Source organism: Colossoma macropomum, unplaced genomic scaffold, assembly GCF_904425465.1.
Source record: "Colossoma macropomum unplaced genomic scaffold, Colossoma_macropomum, whole genome shotgun sequence".
In the NCBI taxonomy this organism is placed as follows: Eukaryota; Metazoa; Chordata; class Actinopteri; order Characiformes; family Serrasalmidae; genus Colossoma; species Colossoma macropomum.
Genome location: NW_023494802.1, coordinates 6,337,246 through 6,358,579, shown reverse-complemented (window position 1 = coordinate 6,358,579; position 21,334 = coordinate 6,337,246). Strand labels below are relative to the sequence as shown.

Sequence of the window (21,334 nt, the reverse complement as noted above, 5' to 3'; positions counted from 1 at the left end):
TTTCTGATTCTCTTATTGTTGTTGCTTTTGTTTTTTAATGTTTGTATTGTTGCATGACCTGCTTGATCACATCGACGTAACTTGTGTTAAATGTATGTGTCACTATCTGGCTCTAATCAGTGTATGATAAATAATGTAAAATGTTTGTAATCATCTATATTCAGTATAAGAGTTTGAATACGTGTTCTGAGGCCATGCTTTGTTGTCTTCTCTATGTATGAATGATTTTGTTGGGGCAAGTGCCAGCATTACTTGAGACAAAGAACTGCCCTATTCATGCTCTGCCCACACATAGCAACTGTTTATAAGGTGGACAAGCTTTACAAAACATTGGTAAAAGTCCCTTTTCAGTGGTTCCCAAAGGGTGCAACCATTTAGGTTTTGGCCACATTGTCAGGAGATTGTAATTTCTGGTATTGCCATAGCCATCTGAGGCTGGGAGTTAGGTGATGTAACAAAATTGTCAGTTAGTGTTCTCCTTCAAGCGTGTTGAGCTGTCCAGTAATGGCAGTATGAAAAAGATGTCTATGTAAAAGTAAAGTTTCTAATGTGTTAAATTCAACAAGCAAAAACATACTGTGCACTTATTTAAGTTTGTTTGTTTTAGAGGAACACTTACATAAACAAAACCTAATTTGACCAGAGAAGTTTAGACTCTTCCATATGACTGTAGCATAGCACTTTAAACTGGAACCCTCAACGGGCCTTGTTTACCAACTGTTCTTAAGAAGAAATTCTTCTTAAAATTCTTCTTCTTCTTAAAATTCTTCTTCTTAAAACCCACTTACACAGTTTTCACAAAGATTCTCACATTAACCAAAGTTTTCTTATTCAGGATTAGTTCTTAGGTAAGAAAAGAATCTTTGCACACTCAAGAGCACAAAGGTGTAAATGATTCTGTGGTGTAAGAACACGTCATGAATCTGACGTAGGCTTTTTTCTTGGGACCTTTCTCAAGAACACATTTAAGAGGAAACTTAGAAAGATATTTGTGAATGAGGCCCAATGTTGTGTGTTCAATCTAAGCAAAATGTGCTACAGTTTCGTATTATGTTGAATAGGATATTTGGGATTTTTAGCAGCATTCTGAAAAGCTTGTCCAACCAGTTGCTAAAAAAGTGTCCCTGTGTGTTTTTGTGTGTATGTGTGTGTGTGCGAGTGTGAGTTAGTGAGAGATAAATGAAACTCCTCTGTGGAATAAAGAAAGGTATTTCACTGAGGCAAACAGGGAAATAGCTTTGGCTCCTGCTGCAGTCCTGTCCTTTAAAAACTTTGATGTGTAATGGGGTTCAGGCCAGAGGCCCGGAGCATGATCCTGTACAGGAAATACAGAATCAGATCAAAATCTGCATGTTCCGACGTTGCCTCTGTGTTTCCTCTGCCTACACCTCTGCTACAAAAAATCTTTAGTGTTTGATATCTATATCTATATGTGTGTGTATGTGTGTTTATTTGTTTATATATATTAGACAAATCTGAAATGTTGGGAAGCTTTGCTATTGACCCTCTGCCTTTTTTCAGCTGCAAGTTTCTCTTCAGTCTTCTGAATAATAGTTATATGATAGTAGTTAAATGTAGAATTGTATTTGTGAAGTATCTTTATATCATTCTTTCTTTGAACTCTTCTGTCTTTCTGACCCTTCTTGAACCTGGCATCAACATGTGCGTTACTGAATTCAGATTAAACATATTACACTGAGATCAGACTTGAATGAACATCTCCAGAGGTGTGCAGCATCACACTGAAGCCTGGTTCAGCCATGAGACTAAGCAAAACTGAAAACAAACCCCCCTGCTCGAACAAAGGGCCTTAGTATGATCTTAATGAGGGTATGCTGGTATGATGCGAAATGAAAGATTCAACCACTATGCAATCAGGATGTATGAAATTTAATAGCACACTATCAAAAAAGAAACAATCAACAAGCAATGTGTTCTTTTTTAAAAAAGAACAGCATGTGTACATTTTGTTTTTACTCATCTTATTTTACAAAGACACTGTTCAGATTTTTAATCTTTTTTTCTTTACAACAGTCAGTGGTTCTTCTATAACATCACTCCAAAGAACCCTTTTTGGGAGCTATATTTCTCAGAGTCTGTGTCAGAGATTTGCCATGTTCTTGTGGCCTGACACCTTAAAATGTTTGAAAACATTTAAAATGTCTTTAAAATGATGATAATCCAAAAAGTGTGTTGTTAATTGTAGGTATACTCCAGCATTTTTCAACCTAATCTCTATCTGCCTTATCTATAGCATACAGTCTGTTACCATGGACAGTAATTTCCACACACTTTGCTGTGACCTAGAAAAAGAACAGAAAACAAGTTGACTTGAAGTACACTTATGATAGAAGCCTGAAGCATCTGCCCATTGGCTTCAACAGTGCCAACTCTATCTAATAAGCAACATAAGCAGTTGCTTAGGATACTGTGGCCATAAGGGGACCCCCTAACAACTTTTGGGTTGTTATTGTATCCTTATGTTGCCTAAGATGCCTGAGTGAGGGGAAAAAAGCAACCAGTTAATCAACCGCTATGCCATTGGTTTTGGCTTGTAGAAAACAATAAGTAGCGCATCTGAAATCTGTCTAATGTTTCAACTTAACAAACACAAATGCGGTTAACTCCTCAACTGTGTCTGTTAATCCAGTGAATAATTTGCCAATAAAGTTGACAAAAAAGGAAAAAGAAATTAAAAAAGGTATGATTGTTGCTACTACCACTATGGTTATATCAAATTAAGCTTAAGGTTAGTAAATAAGAAACACTGCAACAAACACTGAAACATTACAGTGCTGATGTGGCAGATAGAGACTAGGTTGAAAAATGCTGGACCGATCCTTTAATGTGTTGTTTTTGAGAGTGCACATGTAAATGCAAACTTCTTCCAAACACTGTATGTGCATCCAGGTCACATGTTAATGCTGGTTGTCGAAGGGGTCAGCCTCTCTCTATTTTCACTGCCTCGGTTAGACTCTCTCAGGTGTATGCACTAGCATGTTTAATGTAGCACACTGTGATGCCTAAAGACAATGAAAGCCGTGTTTATGTACAGGAGTATATATCCTACTGTGGTGAATCTAAGCTAAACTGCTTGATGTTTCTGTGCAAGATACGTCATGTTTACTCTGCACATCCTCCACACATATCTATCTTCCCTTGTCTTTGTCTATTCCACAACCCTTCCAACCCCCCTTTTCTCTTTCATTAAATGAGTTCTAGATTAAAGAGAAATTACACCAATTTTTACAATTTCTCCGTAGTTGTGTGTACATGAAGACATAAACAAAGCAATTCAGAATGGTTTATGAACAGTGTGAGATGCTCCATTCTAGAGACACTATTGTTTTAGTGGTGACGATAGGAACCAGCAGTCTGAAGAATTTAATGGCTCTAAAAGCTCCCTCACAGAAAGCTTTTACACGAAATGGTTATAAATACGTTGCCTGATGTCTAAATGAACGTTTTAATTTTACAAAAGCTTTGCGTCAAAATTTTGGCCTAAAACATATTTTAAATATGTTAATAGTGGAGAGTTACATGCAGGAGTTGTAAGGCAAAATATTCCTCAAAGAAAACTTTTCTTTCCAGTTTTACCATCATCAACATTACATATGTAATCTTATAGCTCACATGTAGGCTTAGTTATTTTGGATAGTAAATAAAATGGCTATATTTGTGTTGGAGACATTGCGACCCCTGGTTTCTTTAACCACCATTATAAAGAAATCAGAACCTGTACCTTTCTCTAAAATGAGCCATTTCACATCAAACCACTCCGCGTGACTTTGTTTACATCTCAACCACTGAATTATACAGAAATTCTGAAAAATATGTAGAATTCCCCTTTAATGTTTGTACATGAAGGACATGCAAACTCTGCTCTGTCTTCCTTCTTTTCACTTTTTCCCTCTCACGTGTGCACACACAAAAGCCAACTGAATCATTCCTCTTTCTAAGTAGATCATGTATGCTCAAGTTTACAATTGTCTATTTTTCTCACTAAATCTATATGACTAATAAAGGTGAATGTTTTATAATAAACTGTATGCACACTTATTTTGAATGCTTGGTGAAGACATATATGTATCCTTGGAGGCTTTACCACATTGGACTATGAATGTTAGGTGCTTAACTGAATACAGCCACTTAATTCATTTAAAGACGTCTTGCAAGAATAGACTACACTGAAAAAAGTGATGCATTGAATTGATTTCAATTTGCACATCATTTCCACATCATGAAATATATAACATCAAGAAACGTCTTTCAATTTGCTTATTTTTGGTGATATGTATATATAATCTAGACTTTTCAATCAAGGAAATCTTATGTTGTATCACTTTTCAATGTGCTTCACATGTGAGCAGGACGTACGGTGAAAGCCCTGATGTTTTCTGTACATAACAATCCCATTATAATTACTTATTTTCTTGCTATTAGTTGTTATCACTCAATCCAGGCATGGTGCTTGTACTGCATGATCACAAACTCATAAAGACATGTAATGACAGAGTATAGGGTGGAGTTCCTAGTGAATTAGTTGATTTCTGTTTATCAGCTCATATTTTTCTTTCAGTTAGTTTCAAACAAAGAACACATTCACATGTTATACATTGCCGCTGTCGGAACAAAACCTCATATCTCCATTTTTTGTCATTTTTCAGGTTTTGACATAATTTGAAAATGTCTGTTTTTCTTTACATTGTGTGTACAGAAAACAGCCCAAAATGGCTTTGAAAAAAGTTTGGTTCCATTGACTTACATTAAAAGTAAAGTATGTTTTTTCCTTCTCCTGTAATGTTACCATTTTGGAAATACAAGGTTTTGTTCCAACAACAGCGATATGAGTTAAATATATGTCTGAATGCACTTTACATATTTTAGGTGTCCTAACCATGAGTGTGTTTAGTGTCTCTGCTTAGTAGTCAGTTGTAACAGAGCAACTTCAGTTGCTGCTAAGTCAGTAGCTTTTCTCTTGGCTTGGGAGTATGAACTTTGAAAACTCTTTTTGAAAGAGATTATTGTTATTTTTATTATTTTGTCATTATAATTATGCCAATGATGTGAAAAATAATCAATTAAACAATGTAATAGTTCAACTTCTTAAAAGCTCAAGTTTCTGCAGCTGTATACTCTTAAAAGGGTTCTTAAGCAAGATATAGAACTATGAACACTCAAAGAACCCTTTGCATGCTTAAATGGTTCTGTGCATGGTGAAATGGTTCTTTAGATTGATGGAGAATGGGTTGTGTATGGTTCTATGTAGAACCTTTTTGAAACGGTTTCAAGATAGCACCAATAAAGCATTCTGCTATTGTTAAGATGTCAAGCTTGTAACAATAGAATTAGTTTTTTCTATCTGAAGAGCCATTTCATGATGCATGCAAAGGGTTCTTTGAGTGTTCATGGCTCCATATAGAATATATATATATATTTTTTTACTAAAGAACCCTTGAAGAACTGTCTTTTTAAGTGTGTATACACTCTCAGCAAAAGGGGTTCCATATAATACCAAAAAGAGTTCTTTGGCTTCTAACAATAGAAGAACCCTTTTTTGATGCTATAGAGAACCCTTTCAAAAAGGGTTCTACATAGAACCATCAACAACACATTCGCCATCAGTCTAAAGAAACTTTTCATGATGCAAACAACCCTTTAATCTTGCAAAGGGTTTTTTCAAGTGTTCATGGTTCTAAATAGAACCATTTTCATTACTAAGAAACCCTTGAAGAACCTTTTTTTAAGAGTGTGGTTTAGGTATGTATACTTATACTCTTAATACTTACATACTTAATGTTAAACGTTAAAAGTTTGAGTGTATTCAACTCCATGTATAATTTCAAACAACTTCAAATTAAGTTTTAAAACTTAAACTACAGTTTAAAGAGTAAAGAGAATTTGTCAGAGTTTACAGTGTAGACGTGTCTGGATTATACAGTCTGGAGAATTAGTCATGTTTAGGCAGATAGATCTACATAACAGAAGCACTCATGTCCTGCGTGCTTCTGAATGTGGGTCACTCAACGTCAGCCTGAAGAGGAAGGAGAGCCAGAGAGCGTGAGAAAATCTCCAGCACCATAACCCCCAACACCCAACAGGTGTACTCATATTGACCAGCAGGGGGCAGTACGTCTAGAGGATGGCCTATAGGATCCACTTTTGAGATGTTTCTTTGTGTGCTTATTTTTATACAGTCAATGATAATATAATATACTTGACAATATAGAAAATAAGCAACTCCACAGGGTGTAGAACAGAAGTTAATACATTTATACATTCAAGAAAGAACCAATTTGGACCCCACAACACAGTCCTCTGCTGCCATCTAGTGGACATGTATGGATTACTCGGCCCTCTCCTCTCTGAACCCACAAGTTTTTTATTTTATTTATTTATTTTTGATAAAGTTGATAAAACTGAGATTAAGATTAGATCATTCATTCTGATTCTCCTTTAAACATCTCCTCCACAACATCATGAAACCTGCTTTTGTCACAAGCAACTCACCAGGCCAATCAGTACTGCAGGCCTGGTCATAACTGTAATGAAGTAATATACAGGGTATCCCCAAAAAATTCACATTATTTGAGATGTGAATATCTGAGTAACTACATGTCCTAGGCAAAATAGGCTTCATGTTGAACAATACAAGATTTATTTGTCAAAATCTGAACAAGAAATTTAGGGGGATGTAGATTTTGTAACCGATTTCACAAAGCTTCACAAATGTAATATTGTAATAAATGTAATAGAACACCGATACTGGTGGTCATCCAGATCCCTTTGCCCTGCACAGACAGCTTTGCTTTTTTAATTTTTTGTGCCATGTCCAAATCTGCTTTCCAGTTGGTGCATTTTTATTACATTTTCTCAAAAATGCACGCTGCACACTCTTGTTTGACTGTGTTTGAGCATATTCTAACACACAAAATGCCTTTTCATTTCTAGTGAATGCCATTCTTCAACCTGAAAAAAAATAAAAAATAAAAATTAAACTTGGTTAGTTTTTACACATTTTGTTAAAATTTGAGATAATTTGAGGAAGAATTGGCTATGTTATTAGACTACGAAATTATGACAATTTTTTTTGGGATACCCTGTATTTTATTCATGTGGAAGTCATGTTTGGATCAGATAAATTTCAGAGCAGGTGGCTGTATAGCCTAAATGAAAGAAAACTGTACATTCTTACAAAAGATCCCAAAGAACTCTTTACATGATTAAAGGGTTCTTTGCATTTTGAGTTCTTGAGGACCGTTTTGAAAAGGCTTCTATATAGCACCAAAATGGGTTCTTCTATTGTTACAAGGTCAAGCTTGATCATTTCAAAAAGGTTACAATGTCAAGATCCCATTCCAGGTTCATATAGAACCATACATATAACATGTTCTCCATCAATCTGAAGAACCCTTTCATGATGCAAAGAACACTTTAATCACGCAAAGTGTTCTTGAGTGTTCATAGTTCTATATACAACCATTTTCTTTACTAAAAAAGCCTTGAAGAACCATCTTTTTTAAGTGTGTACAGGAATTGATGAGTGTCTTGTTTTCAATACAGCTAAGTTTCTTCTGACAGATCAGACACAGATGTATGTCTGGAGTGAGATTTTCTGCTTTTTTCTTCATGGGCATGTGGTACACTTGATGATTTTTTTGAATGATTTTGGAATATTTTGCCAAGTGCACAACTAATATGAGTGGTCATCATTGTTTTAAAAACTGAAATGAGTTTCCTTTAAGCATCTAAGGAAACAACATAATTTTTCAAACTATTTTACAATGTAAAAGCATAATTGAAGCATGTAATGTAGTACGTAGTGTACATCACTCCCCAGTCCATACAGTCCATTAGTCCATTTATAGAAACTAAGCTGCAAAAAACAGCAGTTTTTAACTCTTTGCTTTTGTGATGTCACAAAAACCTGTGGCTAGCCTACTGTGGTTTAACTCCGCCCATTCACACTGAAGTTATAAGGAGTGTTTTAGCTTAGACTTCTTTTAGAATTAGGCAGAATACAGGCAGGGCAGCCAATCAGAATAGAGCTCTTTTACATATATGAGGGATAAAAAGAGGGATAACGAGAAGTGGGAAAATGGTCATGTAAAAGTGAATTATGACAGTCTTTGGTACATAAAATCAAATAAATGTTGTAAGTGAGGAAAAATGGTTAATCACATTAAATGTTTGTTCTTAAATCAGACAGATATCCACTACAGCAAATCAATTTCATATATAAATTTATTATTCATGTGGCATTTTGAGCTTTTATGTCTATTGCACAAAGATACACTGATGAAGGAATCCTCTTTTGGCCTTATAGTTTGAAGAATGTCTCTGGTTTGCCGTCTTCTATTGCATTGAAGAACGCCTGATAGTCCTGCAGATCCACAAAGAGAGGGGAGAAAGCGTCAGAAAGGCGAAACACCAGGCCAGCATACATCAATACAAGCATACCTGCGAGACTTCCTCACTACTTGTTATTAACATCTTCTTTAGTGCAAGGTGAAGCTGATTTGGTGTTTGAGCTGCGTAGTTTGCATGTGCTGATTTCACTGTTGGGTAAGTTTGACAAGTATGAATTGTTTTAGGCGTCATAAACAAATGAGCCTAAAGATCAGAGCTGTGCTCAAAGAAAGAGAGGATCTAATGAATCAGCTCCTCCACACTGAATAATGTAATACACTACACTTATTATATCAAATATGTACATAATATATAATATGTATAATATGTATAATAATGTGCCATAACTTTTGCACAGGCCACATTTTATGTTTTATTTTTTGCATTAAAAGAGCATTTTTTGCATAAAAATTTATTTATTTTCACTTAGAAAATCAAGAAAACATTTTGTTTGACAGGTTTGAGCAAACTTTTGCATTTGACTATACGTTTTTTTGTTTTTGTGTTTTTTTTTTGGAAAAATTAATAATAAAGTAAAATGACTTTGCTTTTAATGTGTGCATTATGAGACATATACTGATATGTTGTTTTTGTTTTTTTTCTACCAGTTTTTCCTACCAGATTACCAGTAACTTCCAAACTATTGGACTATTTATGAGACTCTATGTCGAGACTTGCAAGTGAAAAGGTGGTGAGAGTGTGTTTCATATTTCTGTTGGCATGTTGCTGGCAACAACTGGAGAAAAATAGATTCTGAGTGTATAGTCTCATGCTGCATTTTAGGTTCCAATGAACCTTTGTCTTCAAATCTGGATCTTAACTCTGATTTCTGATCCTGGATTTTGTGTTAACTAGCAGTTAAATGAGGTGTTGATGCAACTGATTGGCTACCTATAAATAATTACAAATTCCAGGGCTGTCAACTAGATTTGAGGTTTGTTATAAAGTCCTCTGGTTTAGATGAAAGGCTACTGGGTCAAACACTGGCAGTAAATGTTTTCATTCATTAAAATTAGTTCCAAACTCTAGACTTTGAGACTGCTTTGTTATCTTCTGAAAACAGGCCTCACTTCTCCAGGCTGTGGATAATGTCCTCTCAGCTGTGGTGTAGTTGGAGCACAGAAAAGAAAAACAGGATTGGAAAAGAATCGGGTTTAATATAGCAGATACACAAACCATTTAAACACACTAAGATTGGCCTTGATCTGCTTACACATCCCTAATGTACATATTTGAATCCAGTACATTCAATGCTGTTTCAGTCTGCAGTGTAGTTTGTGAGATCACTGGGTTCTTTGTTTCAAATTAACCGAGTGCATTCCATTGTGAGTGATGAAGCAGATCAGAGTCAGAGAAAATATAGGTTTGAACAGAGGGGAGGGAAACTGGCTGAGGCCTTTAATGGTGAGACCAAAATGCATTCCAGGAAATGCCTGATTAATCTTGGTTCTAGTCACTAGCACTTTGTCTCTGTGTGTGTGTGTGCACTTTATTCAAATTCCAGCACTGAGTGAGAGGTTACTTTCCTTTGTTTTTTAATGGAATCAATTTTGCTTTCTGTTATGTTTGCTTAAAGGGACGTACTTTTATGTAATAGCTGTCAAACACTCTGAAATATGCACACGCCCTTTCTAAAATAAGTTTTACCGCCCTTAGCAGAGTTTTCTGTGTTCTACAGGTTCTACAGGCTGCTGGTAATATCCACAAAGCATGTCTATTAGTACTGACAATACTCATAGAAAACACATCACGACAGTGAAAACTAAATGATCAACACCAGAGCAACACCAATAAGAGCAACTAGGCAAGATACTACATTTGCCTCCCTCCCTAGCATGATTCAGTTGTGAGCAGTATTTGACTGAAACAAATGAGCGTCTACCATTAAAAGTTAAAGCACGGTTCAGAAAGAAATCTAATTTGCTTAAAGGGCCTATTTCCCACACAACTGACTATTCCTTGCTTTCTTAAAAAAAAGAGTTTGATGTAGTATGTAAACACTTACAAAATGTACCAATCTCTGTGCAGTCCACAGATCCATATATGAAAACTAAGCTGCAAATCTAGTCCATTTTTTTAATTGTTTTTGTGATATCACGAAAATCAACACATTTACATATATGAGCGTATTCAGCCTACAGCCATTCAGCTCTGCCTATACACGCTGAAGTCATATGGAGTGTTTCAGCCTGGACTTCTTTTTTGAATGAGGTCCAATGCAGGACAACCAACCAGAACAGAGATCATTTACATATATCAGTCTTAAAGGCACAGTAACAACAGCAGCCGACTTCATTGCAAAGGATAAAGGGAGGTTGGAAAATGGTCACGAAAAAAAGACAAATATTATCACAAATATAAAAAATATAAAATGTGAGAAAAAAGTATATTATGGGCCCTTCAATCTGTCCCCTGACCCCTAAGACATTTTTGGTATCTGAAATTTAAGTTATGACTGGGGCTATCAGGTTAACCACCTAAAAAGGTAATATTAGGCTATTTTTTATATATATATTTTAACTCCCTGTCCAAAAACGAGTCCCAACCCGGCCCTGTCTGATCCAGAAATGTAATATATTTTATTCATGTGGAAATGATGTGCACCTTTGAATAAAGTATGTTTTTTAAAGTGTACTCTGTGGTGTATGATGAACACACTCAGTGAATGCCACAAAAGCACAATATACTTGCTTGCTTTAGTGTGAACATTAGTGTAAGACACTCACCCCGCAGTATTTATCTCCATTAAAGACCTGAGGGGGCATAGCTAAGGGGTTCCCCACTTTCTTCCTCATCTCGTCCTTCAAGTCCGAGCTCTGGGTGATGTCCAGCGTGCGATATATGATTTTCTTCCCATCCAGAAAATGGAAAATTTCATTCTGCTGCCGCTTCACCTGAGATATGATTCAGAGAGGAGAGATATTAATTAACCTGACCTCACCACAGACCTACTGACTAGCAGGAAAGATCTAGACTTAGCAAGTTTTAACACTTTGCTAACAAACCGTGTCTAATCTGAACCGTGTCTAATCTGGTTCTTATCACCAGCACTGTGAACAATTCTCACATCTTGCTACATTTAAGGGTAAGTTAGGAAAATCAGGGAAATTTAATCTGTACTTTGCAAGTTTTTTTATATAGGTCTTTCTCCATTTGGAGTGAGAAACCATGTCACAAAGGTTACAGGGCTCAAAAAGATGCTTAAAATATTAGGCACAGCTCCAGAAGTCTGTATGTACATTTACACATTTGACCTAAGATTAAATCATACTTTTCCCTTATGATTTCTCTGATTTTTCTTTTTTTTGTCCTGTTTCATAGTCACTCTGCATATGTAAAACAGCTCATTACATAACCAGTTTTCCATATTTCAGAAACCATTTTAATATAAAATAATATTTTTAAGAGGTTTAAGTTAGGAATTTGTATAAAACAGATTGATGTTTACTGTTTATATCATTAAAATATGTATTTTATTTTAAAAAATCATTTGTCACAGAGATTTTGGTCACTGGTGTTTTCAGGACGCTTATGTTACATTTTAACATAGTATCTTCAGCTCTGTTGAACTGCATCTTTGGGTCAAGGCTTATCAGAAAGGAAGCATCTCAGATTATTTAGTTTTGGGATGAAAGAAATTGATTTTTAAAAAGGTATCCACCTGAATTCCCACTCCAAATGGAGAATGACCCATATAGCACATTTCTTACATAAACGTAATTCAAAGTGATTGTTCACAGAACATTAAAAGGGAATTCCACTGAGTTTCTGCATAATTCAAATGCTGAGATTGAAACAAAGTGAACAAAGTCGATCAGAGCGCTTTGATGTGATTTTCATTACAGTGGTGGTAATAGGAACCGGGGGGTGCAATCTGTACAATGCCATTTTATTTACCATCCAAATTGACCAAATATGTTACAAATTGGAAAAAAAAAGTTTTCTTTGGTCACTATTTTGCCTTACAACACCCTGCATGAACATCTTTCCCATTAATAGATTTCTTAAAAATAGATTTTAGACCAAAATATTATAGAAAAACTATCATGAAAGAATATTTAAGGCATCAGGCAGAGTACTTGTAACCAATTTTTTATGTAGTAGCAATATGTGAGGTAGCTTTGAGCTGCATTACATTTTTCAGACGTCTGGTTCGTATCACCAGCACTGCGAATAATTCCCATGTTTTGTTACATTTAGGTCCATTTCTCTAGAATGCATTTTACATCAAACCACTCTTTTTGTTTACATCTTAATAATCTAATTACGCAGAAATGTTTTTTTTTATTCCACTTTCCTTTAAATTCCTTTCCGGTGTTAGAATCAGCTGATTTGTCTTTTGACTAAACCTGCTTCACAGGACTGACAGCAAATGCAAAGCTGTGATTCAAGAATCAAGGCAGTGAATCAAGAACATTAATATATGGTGCATTAAAGCAAATCATTGTTGACTGAGAACAGAGTGAGCATATCCATATTTTATGCAAGTAAAGAGGCAAAACTAGGCCTATGCTAGGCTACATGTGACAGTCTATAGGGAGTGAATGGAGTAAAACAGATTGATACTGTACCTCTCTAGAGCCACCGGCACTGCTGAAGTAGACTACAATAGACATTGTGCAGTGAGAAGAATGGTGTGGAGTGACCCAGCGCGTGTGACTGTAGCTGTAGACTGAAGCTGAGCTAGTAAAACTGTACTTGTGACCACAGCACTACTCCAGGACCAGGTAGGCGAGTTTTGACATGGCTCACCTGTCTGCCACACCTCATGTGTGTACACAGACACAGATCCATAGACACATATGCCCACACCCCTCCCGTAAGTTTATCTGTTAACAAGCCTGAGCTTGACTGCCACACTGGTGTAAAAACTCTGAGGCAAACATAAGCTGTTTTTATTGCTTGTCCCAGAAAATGTATAATGTGCTGCTCACAATGACCCTCAGACCTATTTAAAGTAGCTTGTAGCTAGCAGTCAGAGCTTTTAAGCTCATATGTGTCTGCTAAGTAAACTAAATCCATTCTTTAGGCCTGTAAATATCTGCAGATTAAGCACATAAAATGCAGCACTAATATAAGCCACCTACTTACTTATAGGCTCAAGCACTGTCTGCATTAAAACAATGCTCAAATTGACACAAGAAGCTTTTTCTTTTCCCTAAAAACTCTAAAAAACAGATAATCTTAGAATCATAACCCTCATGCTAAGATAACACACTTAAGCTACAGACTGAAAAAAGATGGTTCTCTAAGGGTTATTTAGTAAAGGGAATGGTTCTATTTAGAACCATGAGTTCTCTATAGAACCACATGTTCTATATATAACCATTTCATGCTTAAATTCTTTTTTGCATGGTGAACTGATTCTTCAGATTGTTGGAGAATGTGTTGTGCAATCTTAAAAAAAGGTTCTTCAAGTGTTCTTCAGTAAAAAAGTTCTATGAAGAATCATAAACACTCAAAGAACCCTTTACATGATTAAAGGGTTCTTTGCATCGTGAAAGGGTTCTTCAGAATGTGTGCTAGATGGTTCTATATAGAATGTTTTGAAAAGGGTTCTATATAGCATCCAAAAGCGTTCTTCTATTGTTACAGTGTCAAGCTTTCTATATGAAACCATCTACAGCACATTCTCCATCAACCTGAAGAACGATTTCATGATGCAAAGAACCCTTTAATCATGCAAAGGGTTCTTTGAGTGTTCATGGTTCTATTTAGAACCACTTTCTTTACTAAAGAACCCTTGAAGAGCCATCTTTTTAAAGAGTGTAAATAGTTCTATATAGAACTTTTGAGAAAATTGTTCTACATAGCACCAAAAAAGATTCCTCTATTTTAACAAGCTTGACATTATAACAATAGCAGAACCATAAACATTCTCCACCAATCGGAAGAACCATTTCACCATGCAAAGAATCCTTTAAGCACAAAATTGTTCTATGAAGAACTTAAGGTTCTAAATAAAACCATTGCCTTTACTAAAGCATCTTTAAAGAATCTTCTTTGCTAAGTATCTACATGTAAGAAGTCTCTTGGTTTCTGTGCAAGGCTGACTACTCACTCGCTTATTAACAGGACAGCTTCAAGAGGGTAAGGATACTCATTAAATTACCAAGAGCAGGAAGATCATGGGCTGCATGCCTTGCTTGTGTAGGAGGACCCATCCTTTTAAAAAAATGTGTTTAGGGTGAGTTCAGGTTCAGCTGCTTTGTTGTGTTTGTCAGCCAATGACAACAAATGGTGCAATTAAGTTGCTGTATGTGTGCTGAACGAGAATAAATGGTATTTTGTTAGAAGTCACTGTAGCCCTTGTGTTCTGAGTTTAAAAAGTCACATCAACATTGTGGCTGCATTTTAAAATCAAATGCACCAAAAAAGGTCATGAAACCTATAATGGCATAAATTGCTCCCCATAAATATTAAGGCTGTAGTTTTGTCAAGCATTATTAAATGGCTGTTCTTTGCTTATAAAATGTGTGTTTTATATCAATTTTTGATGATGGGCTCTCTATAGTACCTTTTTAAAAAGAGAATTCCACCAATTTTTAGAATTGCATTATTAAATAGTTATTCAGAGTGGTTTGAATAGACACTTAGTTGCAGTGGTGGTACTATGAGCCAGACATCTGAAGCGTTTAATGCCTCTAAAAGATTTTGTTTAAAAGACTTTGGTGTAAAATATATATCTCATTTCATGGTGGAGAGGTACATATGTAGATACGCGCATATGCATGGTGTTGTAAGGCAAACTGATCCCCAAAGATAACTATTTTTTTCACATTTACCACTACCACACATATAAAAAACCCAAAGTAGGTTCACTGGTGTTTTTGAATTCTAAAATGGCTATATTTCTGTTGTAGACCCCTGTAGATCCCTGGTTCCGATCACGACCACTAAAGAAATCAGAATCAGTGAGCTTCTCTACAACGGACCATTTCACATATCAAACCACTCTGAATGTCTCTGTTTACATCTCAACTATTAAAATATGTAGTCATTTTAAAAAAAAGGTGGAATTCTCTTTTTTTCTATCTATCTATCTATCTATCTATCTATCTATCTATCTATCTATCTATCTATCTGTATGTCTGTCTTCATAACTGAATTCAGAAGCAGAAGTTGGCTATCTATTCTCCAGCTTCTGGTTTGAATTTTCCGTTCCACCTTAAATGGTGCAGCAGTTCCATGAGGACGCTTCAGAACGTGACCGCTGTATTTCGGCGCCAGAACGTAACAACTACACAGGTTAAGGTGGAACGAGAAAAGTTGAACAAGAAACTGGCGAACACGAAGTTGAGTTCAGCTCGAAGACTTTGATGCGAGCGAGGGCGCCGCCTAGTGGTGAATACAAACCTTACACTTCTGACGTTGCTGTAAAACACACTGCTGTTTTTTTTTCATATTCACGGAAGAAAGTCAAACAGACATGTACATGGTGGGAACAAGAAGACTCAGGTGGTGTAAAATGGGAATAAAAGTGTTTGGCAAAAAAATAAATTGAGGCTACATTTTCAGGCATTGTTACGGACACCGTCGGGTCCTCTTAGGCATAAAGCAACGTTGTCGCCGGTGTGACGTCCTCTTTACCCACAGTCAGAGGGAGGATCGGGTGAGTTTTTGAGTCTGTCGCTGAATCCGACCCCAATATTCACCATCCTTCATTAAAACTGTCCCGAAGCCCCTCAGAACGTACAAATACTAATATATCTTTCTGTCTGTGCTCCCATTTCAGAATTTTAAGTCCACCATCCATCGCTAATCTTCAATGGCCGAGGAAGGGTAAGCGTGACTTCAACATAGTCCAGAGAGCCGCGGGTCGGTTCTGTTTGGGTTCATATCCACCTCAGTTTCACACTTAGGAGTGTAGAATCCTCTCTTTAATGTTCAGTGCAGACACAACGAAGGTTTTGCCTTTAAAACGGGGTGAAAAACATTTAAAGTGAAAACTAGCCTAGCTGTAGAAGACTAGCCGCTCAAAGGTGTTTCTCCAAGGGGTCTTCAGTAAAGGCGACGGTTCTTTATAGAACTGAGTTCTGTCTAGAACAGCTTCATACTTGAATGGTTCTTTGCATGGTTATTTTTTTTTAGCATCGATGGCGAACGTGTTACAAGTTATAAAGTACCGAAAATGGTTCTGCAGCTGTTAAAAGCTTGACATCCTAACAGTTTCACAATATTAAGAACTGTTGAAGCATGAAATGATTCCAGTAGGACCCTTCCAGTATTACTTTCATACATATAACGTCTGTTTACCAACATTAAGTGCATTGCTGAATTGTTTTAGCATTTTTTCACAGTTGTGAGCTCATTCTCTATATATTTTGAAATGGTTAAAAAAAGAATCTTGGTTTTGGGCTGGCTTTCAGATGAGCTCTTCAATTTGATGCATTTCCACTCAACATAATGTATTTGATTATGTAGGCACTTAATTTGTATTGTAATGTCAAGTGGTTAATATGCAAGAGTGACTGCTGTAAGCCCTAAAAGCTTAGTACTGAAAGGTGTTGGACTGTGTATGTCGCTATAGAAGCTGAATTACAGTGAGAAAATTGCATGTAAATCAAGAAGTACTTCATGCACAATACCACCCCAGTTATACTTGTGGACACTCGAGATGACAGTATTAGAACTGTGTTGCTTGCATGCACAACAGTATTGTGGTGATGAAGGATTTTTGACAGGTGAAGTGCTTTTCTGCCTTAAGGACTTTTGAGATGTTTCCCGGTTTTGTAGAAAGTGAAAGGGCACATTTTTATGCTTACCAGGATAGTAATCTAGGTATTTGTTTTTGGGTTAAGGCCATGACCTGATGAGAGCAGCCATATAAAGGTATACTTTTTACATATAGGGACCATTAAGCTTTTCTTGAGTGAGTTAGTTCTGTATTCATCCAGATCCATATTAAGCCTAAGTGTGGACTAAATAGTTTTTTTTTTTTTTAAATCGTAAAACCTTGACCCAAACATCGGCTGCAATGATGATATCTAATCTTTAGTCGGAATCCCCTTCACTCCATCTATGAGTGATACACGCAGTCTGATAAGCCGATGTTAACCTTTGCTGGATTTGCACTGCAAGTGAAATGTCTTGTTCACACTACTGTTTTGTTTGTTTTTGGGACTTGTTGCTGTAGCATTGCTGCCGGAGGAGTGATGGATGTGAACACCGCCCTGCCTGAAGTGCTGAAGACCGCACTCATCCACGACGGGCTTGCCCGCGGTATCCGTGAGGCTGCCAAGGCTCTGGACAAGTAAGATGCTTCATTTTTGGTTGTGCTGTGTGTGAATTTGCACATTAGGGCTGCATGATATAAACAAAATAATTGGCATCAGTTATATTGCTGTATACTGTTATTGCAATAAGCTTGTTTATTAAAATAGCATTGGTGACAATGACCTGGTTCAAGATTGTCCTGCATTATTTTGACTTGCTGGATTTGAAATACTTTGATCAATACGCTCAAACTCACCATGCAATGTAATTGGTCAGGATGCTTGTAGTACACAATGAAAATTGATTGGTTAGTCGGCTCATTTAGGGTTATCATTGATCAGTATTGCACAGATTGCAGTAGCATTTAACAATTTTTTGCAGCCCTAGTGCAAACTTTGTATCTATGATGATAATTTGGCTCCCTCTACTGAAGTCTCTGAGGATATCTGCCATTCGTTACCCAATTGCTTTCTGAGATACTAGCCATGGACAGTGATATTTGTGCTGTGAACTGGCTGGAGGTTTTAAGTTTTCATTGTTTCTTTCTGCCAGGCGCCAGGCTCATCTGTGCGTCCTTGCTGCTAACTGTGATGAGCCCATGTATGTCAAGCTGGTGGAGGCCCTTTGTGCTGAGCATCAGATCAACCTCATCAAGGTAAAGAAAATTGTGTTCTCCTTTTTTTGAAGTTGCTGCACAGTTAAGTGCATTGTGAGAGGCACCTGCTGGCTTTTGTGTCTGTGATGACAACTTGGCTCCCTCTACTGAATCCAGTGAGGATATTGCCTTTGTTACCCAATTATTGCTGAGACACAGTGCCTCGTAGTTAGTTACATGTTAAGATTGTTTAGAATTTAAGGGTTATCATGATTTGGGTTCTGCTTTTAATGTACTTGCTATCAGTTTGTCTCCTGATATAGCTTGAATTACATGCAGAGCAGTCTTAATGTTGGTGAAGCACGCATATTAACGGAAAACTAAATGTGACCTCCAACAGATCTTGACCATGTTAAGTGTAAATGGAATGGTTGTTATTCATATGTAATTACTCAACTGGAAATGCATCTGCCAAGTGCTGTCTAGCAAGTGAGAGAATAAGCAATGACGGATACAGGATTCATGAGGCTGGAGTTGGCCTCAAAACACTTGGAGCCAGTGAAAGAATCCAGGCCATGCTAAACAGGCCGCAACTATTCATTTTCAGTTGTATTCTGATTGGCCGTCCTCGCGTCCATGTGCACCAGTTTTCATCTGCGATGAGTTTTGCGAAGAGTTGCAAATGCTGGGTGCTGTGAAGGTCTTTTGGCGCAGTACATGGTAGCCATATGGAGAAATGGCTGGAGTTTGCATAAAAAAAATGAGAAGACATGATGGGGGTGTTATGGGGTACTTGGGCGCAACACTCGGGTAAATCAAACCTTATTAGCCGAAGGGAAACTTGTCAGACTGAAGGGTTCTTATGAATATTCATTGTGGACAGCAATTCTAAATGGTGCTCATGGTTCCCTTGCTGTCTACAGGTGGATGATAACAAGAAGCTTGGTGAGTGGGTTGGCCTGTGCAAGATTGACAGAGAGGGAAAACCCCGCAAGGTGGTGGGCTGCAGCTGTGTGGTCGTAAAGGTAAGATCTATAAACGATTGCAATTAATATCATTGAGAAACAGATATTGACACTTCAGGACATTTTATTATACTTATTAGTGTACAACATTGTTTTAGCCAGGACGAGTCCAGGCACTGGCATCCTATGTCACGTGGCTGTTTGTTTTCATCCTGGCAAGAAAAAGAGCCTGAATCACGAGCCTCATTATCTAAACATGATCTTTGAGGTTCCTTGAAGGGCAACAAGTGAACTGGTGGCTTTCAGTAATAAAAGGCAGAGTGATTTGTAGTAGATCATGAAGTTGTCAGCCTAATGGCAAGCAAAGATTGTAAAGGATGCTGCTGAATTCATGCTGTGGGGAATACTACGGCTGAATTGTACTGTGGGTTTAAATATGGACTGGTATGCAGTTGTGTGTTGCTGAAATATGAAGTTCTTGTTTGTTTTATGTTTGTGTGTTATTTGTGTTTTTTTTTTTATAAACTGTTGGGTGGCTTGGAAGCCCTATAGAGCTCTTCAGAATCCAACAGTTTTAATTTAGTTTCCAGTCCTAGTAATCACTGATAGTTAACTGAATGGTTAATATAATTGATGGCTCCTGGTGTCATACCTACCAATGATTATAAAAAGCAGGAACTGGATTTGAGGTCTAGGTTTGGAGACCTCCGCCCTAAAATACAATTTACGTCCTGTCAGCTTTGAAAAGTAATTACAGATGATTGAGATGTGTTCTAATGTTTGTAATTGGTGCGTCTTCTAAACAAATGTCTTTTGTAAATGCAGTAGACTTGTTTCTAGTTTTCATTTTCATAAATCTTGAACAACTCAGTGTATTGAGCTTAGAGTTTGCCTTGATGGACATGTGTTTTGATGATTTTTAACTTGGAAGCATTGACAGTAAATGCTTGTATTGGAGTTGGGGGGGTTTGCTTGTTGTATGTCCTCCTTAAAGCCTGTGCTAAGTCTTATCTTCCTTTTTGCAGGACTACGGCAAAGAATCTCAGGCCAAGGATGTCATTGAGGAGTACTTCAAATCTAAGAAATAAGGCGCTGAATAAACTGTTTTGAAAAGAATTTAATCTGTTGGCTTTCATTACAAACTGACCTTTGGTCTATGTCCAGGTTTGGTTTAGACCAGGGGTGTCCAGTCTTAATTTCCAAAGGGCCCTTGAGTTTGCCGGTTTTCATTCAAAACAAGCTGGAGCACATCTGACTTCACTTGTTTAATTAGCTGCTCAGTCTTTAACAGTTGATTGTGTGCTCCTGCTTTGTTGGAATGGAAGAACTTCAGGCATCCTGGCCTTTTGTGGACAAGATTGAACACCTGTTGTACAGACACTTCCAAATGTGTGAATTATTTGGCTCACTTGAGCTGGCTTACAAGCCTGAGAACAATGTGGTGGTGTTCAGCACTCGATCAGCTAGTATGAAAGTCTTTCAAATAAATTCAATACAACTGGTCAGTCAGTTCTTTTGAAGAGTTTTGTAATAGATCAAGCAGTTGATAATGAATAATGTGTAGCAGCATGTTGCTTTCCACATGAGGTGTTGTCCAGCTCTTTTGTTGGATTTCAGCTTTTTGTGAAATATGTTGAGCATTGAGTTTATGGTTGCTCTCTCCCAGTGTTGATCAATTCTGCTCCTGGAGAGGGATTCAAATTGTAACTACTACAGCACTTGTGTACTGGTTGTGCCTGATGTTGTCTAGGGCTGAAATTAAATTGAAATTGTAATTTGTAAAGTGCAATTTTAACTATAATCTACAGTATTGAATGTTTTAAGTGGGGAAAAATTTTACCTAATGCAGAGCATGTGAACTGGCATTCTGGCACACTATATTCAGCGATGAAGTGTCAAGCCTAAAAAAATGAATGGTCTTTGCAGGTTATCTAGGCTTTGAAGAAAATAACTGCTTTTAAATTGCCTTTTGACATCGGTCAGAAAAATCTCAGCTATTTTCCATAAATCATTCAGCCCTAGCAAAGTGTCAGGCCCTGCCTTATAGTACAGTACATGGTATATGATTGTAGTTATGGCATACTGTATACTGTGCTGCATACAGATATGAGGAGCAGTGTGCTGTAGACTGTGTTAATTCAAAGAGCCT

The 21,334-nt window shown here is 37.0% G+C and overlaps 2 protein-coding genes and 3 non-coding genes across 5 annotated transcripts; 4 read left to right on the top strand and 1 right to left on the bottom strand.

Annotated features, from left to right (window-relative positions):
- Positions 1–8,226: 8,226 nt before the first annotated feature.
- Positions 8,227–13,181, bottom strand: zgc:153284 (uncharacterized protein LOC751696 homolog). The gene is made up of 3 exons (XM_036591596.1): positions 12,981–13,181; positions 11,136–11,303; positions 8,227–8,383 (listed from the first exon to the last, which is right to left on the bottom strand). The coding sequence occupies exons 1-3, from the start codon at positions 13,023–13,025 to the stop codon at positions 8,321–8,323; spliced, it is 276 nt and encodes a 91-aa protein (XP_036447489.1). The 5' UTR covers positions 13,026–13,181; the 3' UTR covers positions 8,227–8,320.
- A 2,743-nt stretch (positions 13,182–15,924) lies between these two features.
- On the top strand, positions 15,925–20,301 carry rps12 (ribosomal protein S12). Its single transcript, XM_036591594.1, has 6 exons — positions 15,925–16,021; positions 16,145–16,191; positions 17,546–17,662; positions 18,178–18,280; positions 19,144–19,245; positions 20,211–20,301. The coding sequence occupies exons 2-6, from the start codon at positions 16,178–16,180 to the stop codon at positions 20,271–20,273; spliced, it is 399 nt and encodes a 132-aa protein (XP_036447487.1). The 5' UTR covers positions 15,925–16,021; positions 16,145–16,177; the 3' UTR covers positions 20,274–20,301.
- On the top strand, positions 17,381–17,457 carry LOC118823126. The gene has a single exon (XR_005008504.1). It is a non-coding gene; the product is annotated as a small nucleolar RNA SNORD101 (small nucleolar RNA).
- On the top strand, positions 18,022–18,106 carry LOC118823132. The gene has a single exon (XR_005008510.1). It is a non-coding gene; the product is annotated as a small nucleolar RNA SNORD100 (small nucleolar RNA).
- On the top strand, positions 18,357–18,438 carry LOC118823131. The gene has a single exon (XR_005008509.1). It is a non-coding gene; the product is annotated as a small nucleolar RNA SNORD100 (small nucleolar RNA).
- Positions 20,302–21,334: the final 1,033 nt, after the last annotated feature.

Excerpts from the sequence above, each read along its gene's own strand:
- zgc:153284 (XM_036591596.1), bottom strand. The coding sequence starts at position 13,025 with ATGTCTATTGTAGTCTACTTCAGCAGTGCCGGTGGCTCTAGAGAG. Across the intron at positions 11,304-12,980 it reads GTGCCGGTGGCTCTAGAGAG|GTGAAGCGGCAGCAGAATGA; the intron begins GTACAGTATCAA and ends ATCATATCTCAG. Across the intron at positions 8,384-11,135 it reads ATGGAGATAAATACTGCGGG|GACTATCAGGCGTTCTTCAA; the intron begins GTGAGTGTCTTA and ends GTGGATCTGCAG.
- rps12 (XM_036591594.1), top strand. Across the intron at positions 17,663-18,177 it reads GCTGCCAAGGCTCTGGACAA|GCGCCAGGCTCATCTGTGCG; the intron begins GTAAGATGCTTC and ends TCTTTCTGCCAG. Across the intron at positions 18,281-19,143 it reads ATCAGATCAACCTCATCAAG|GTGGATGATAACAAGAAGCT; the intron begins GTAAAGAAAATT and ends TGCTGTCTACAG.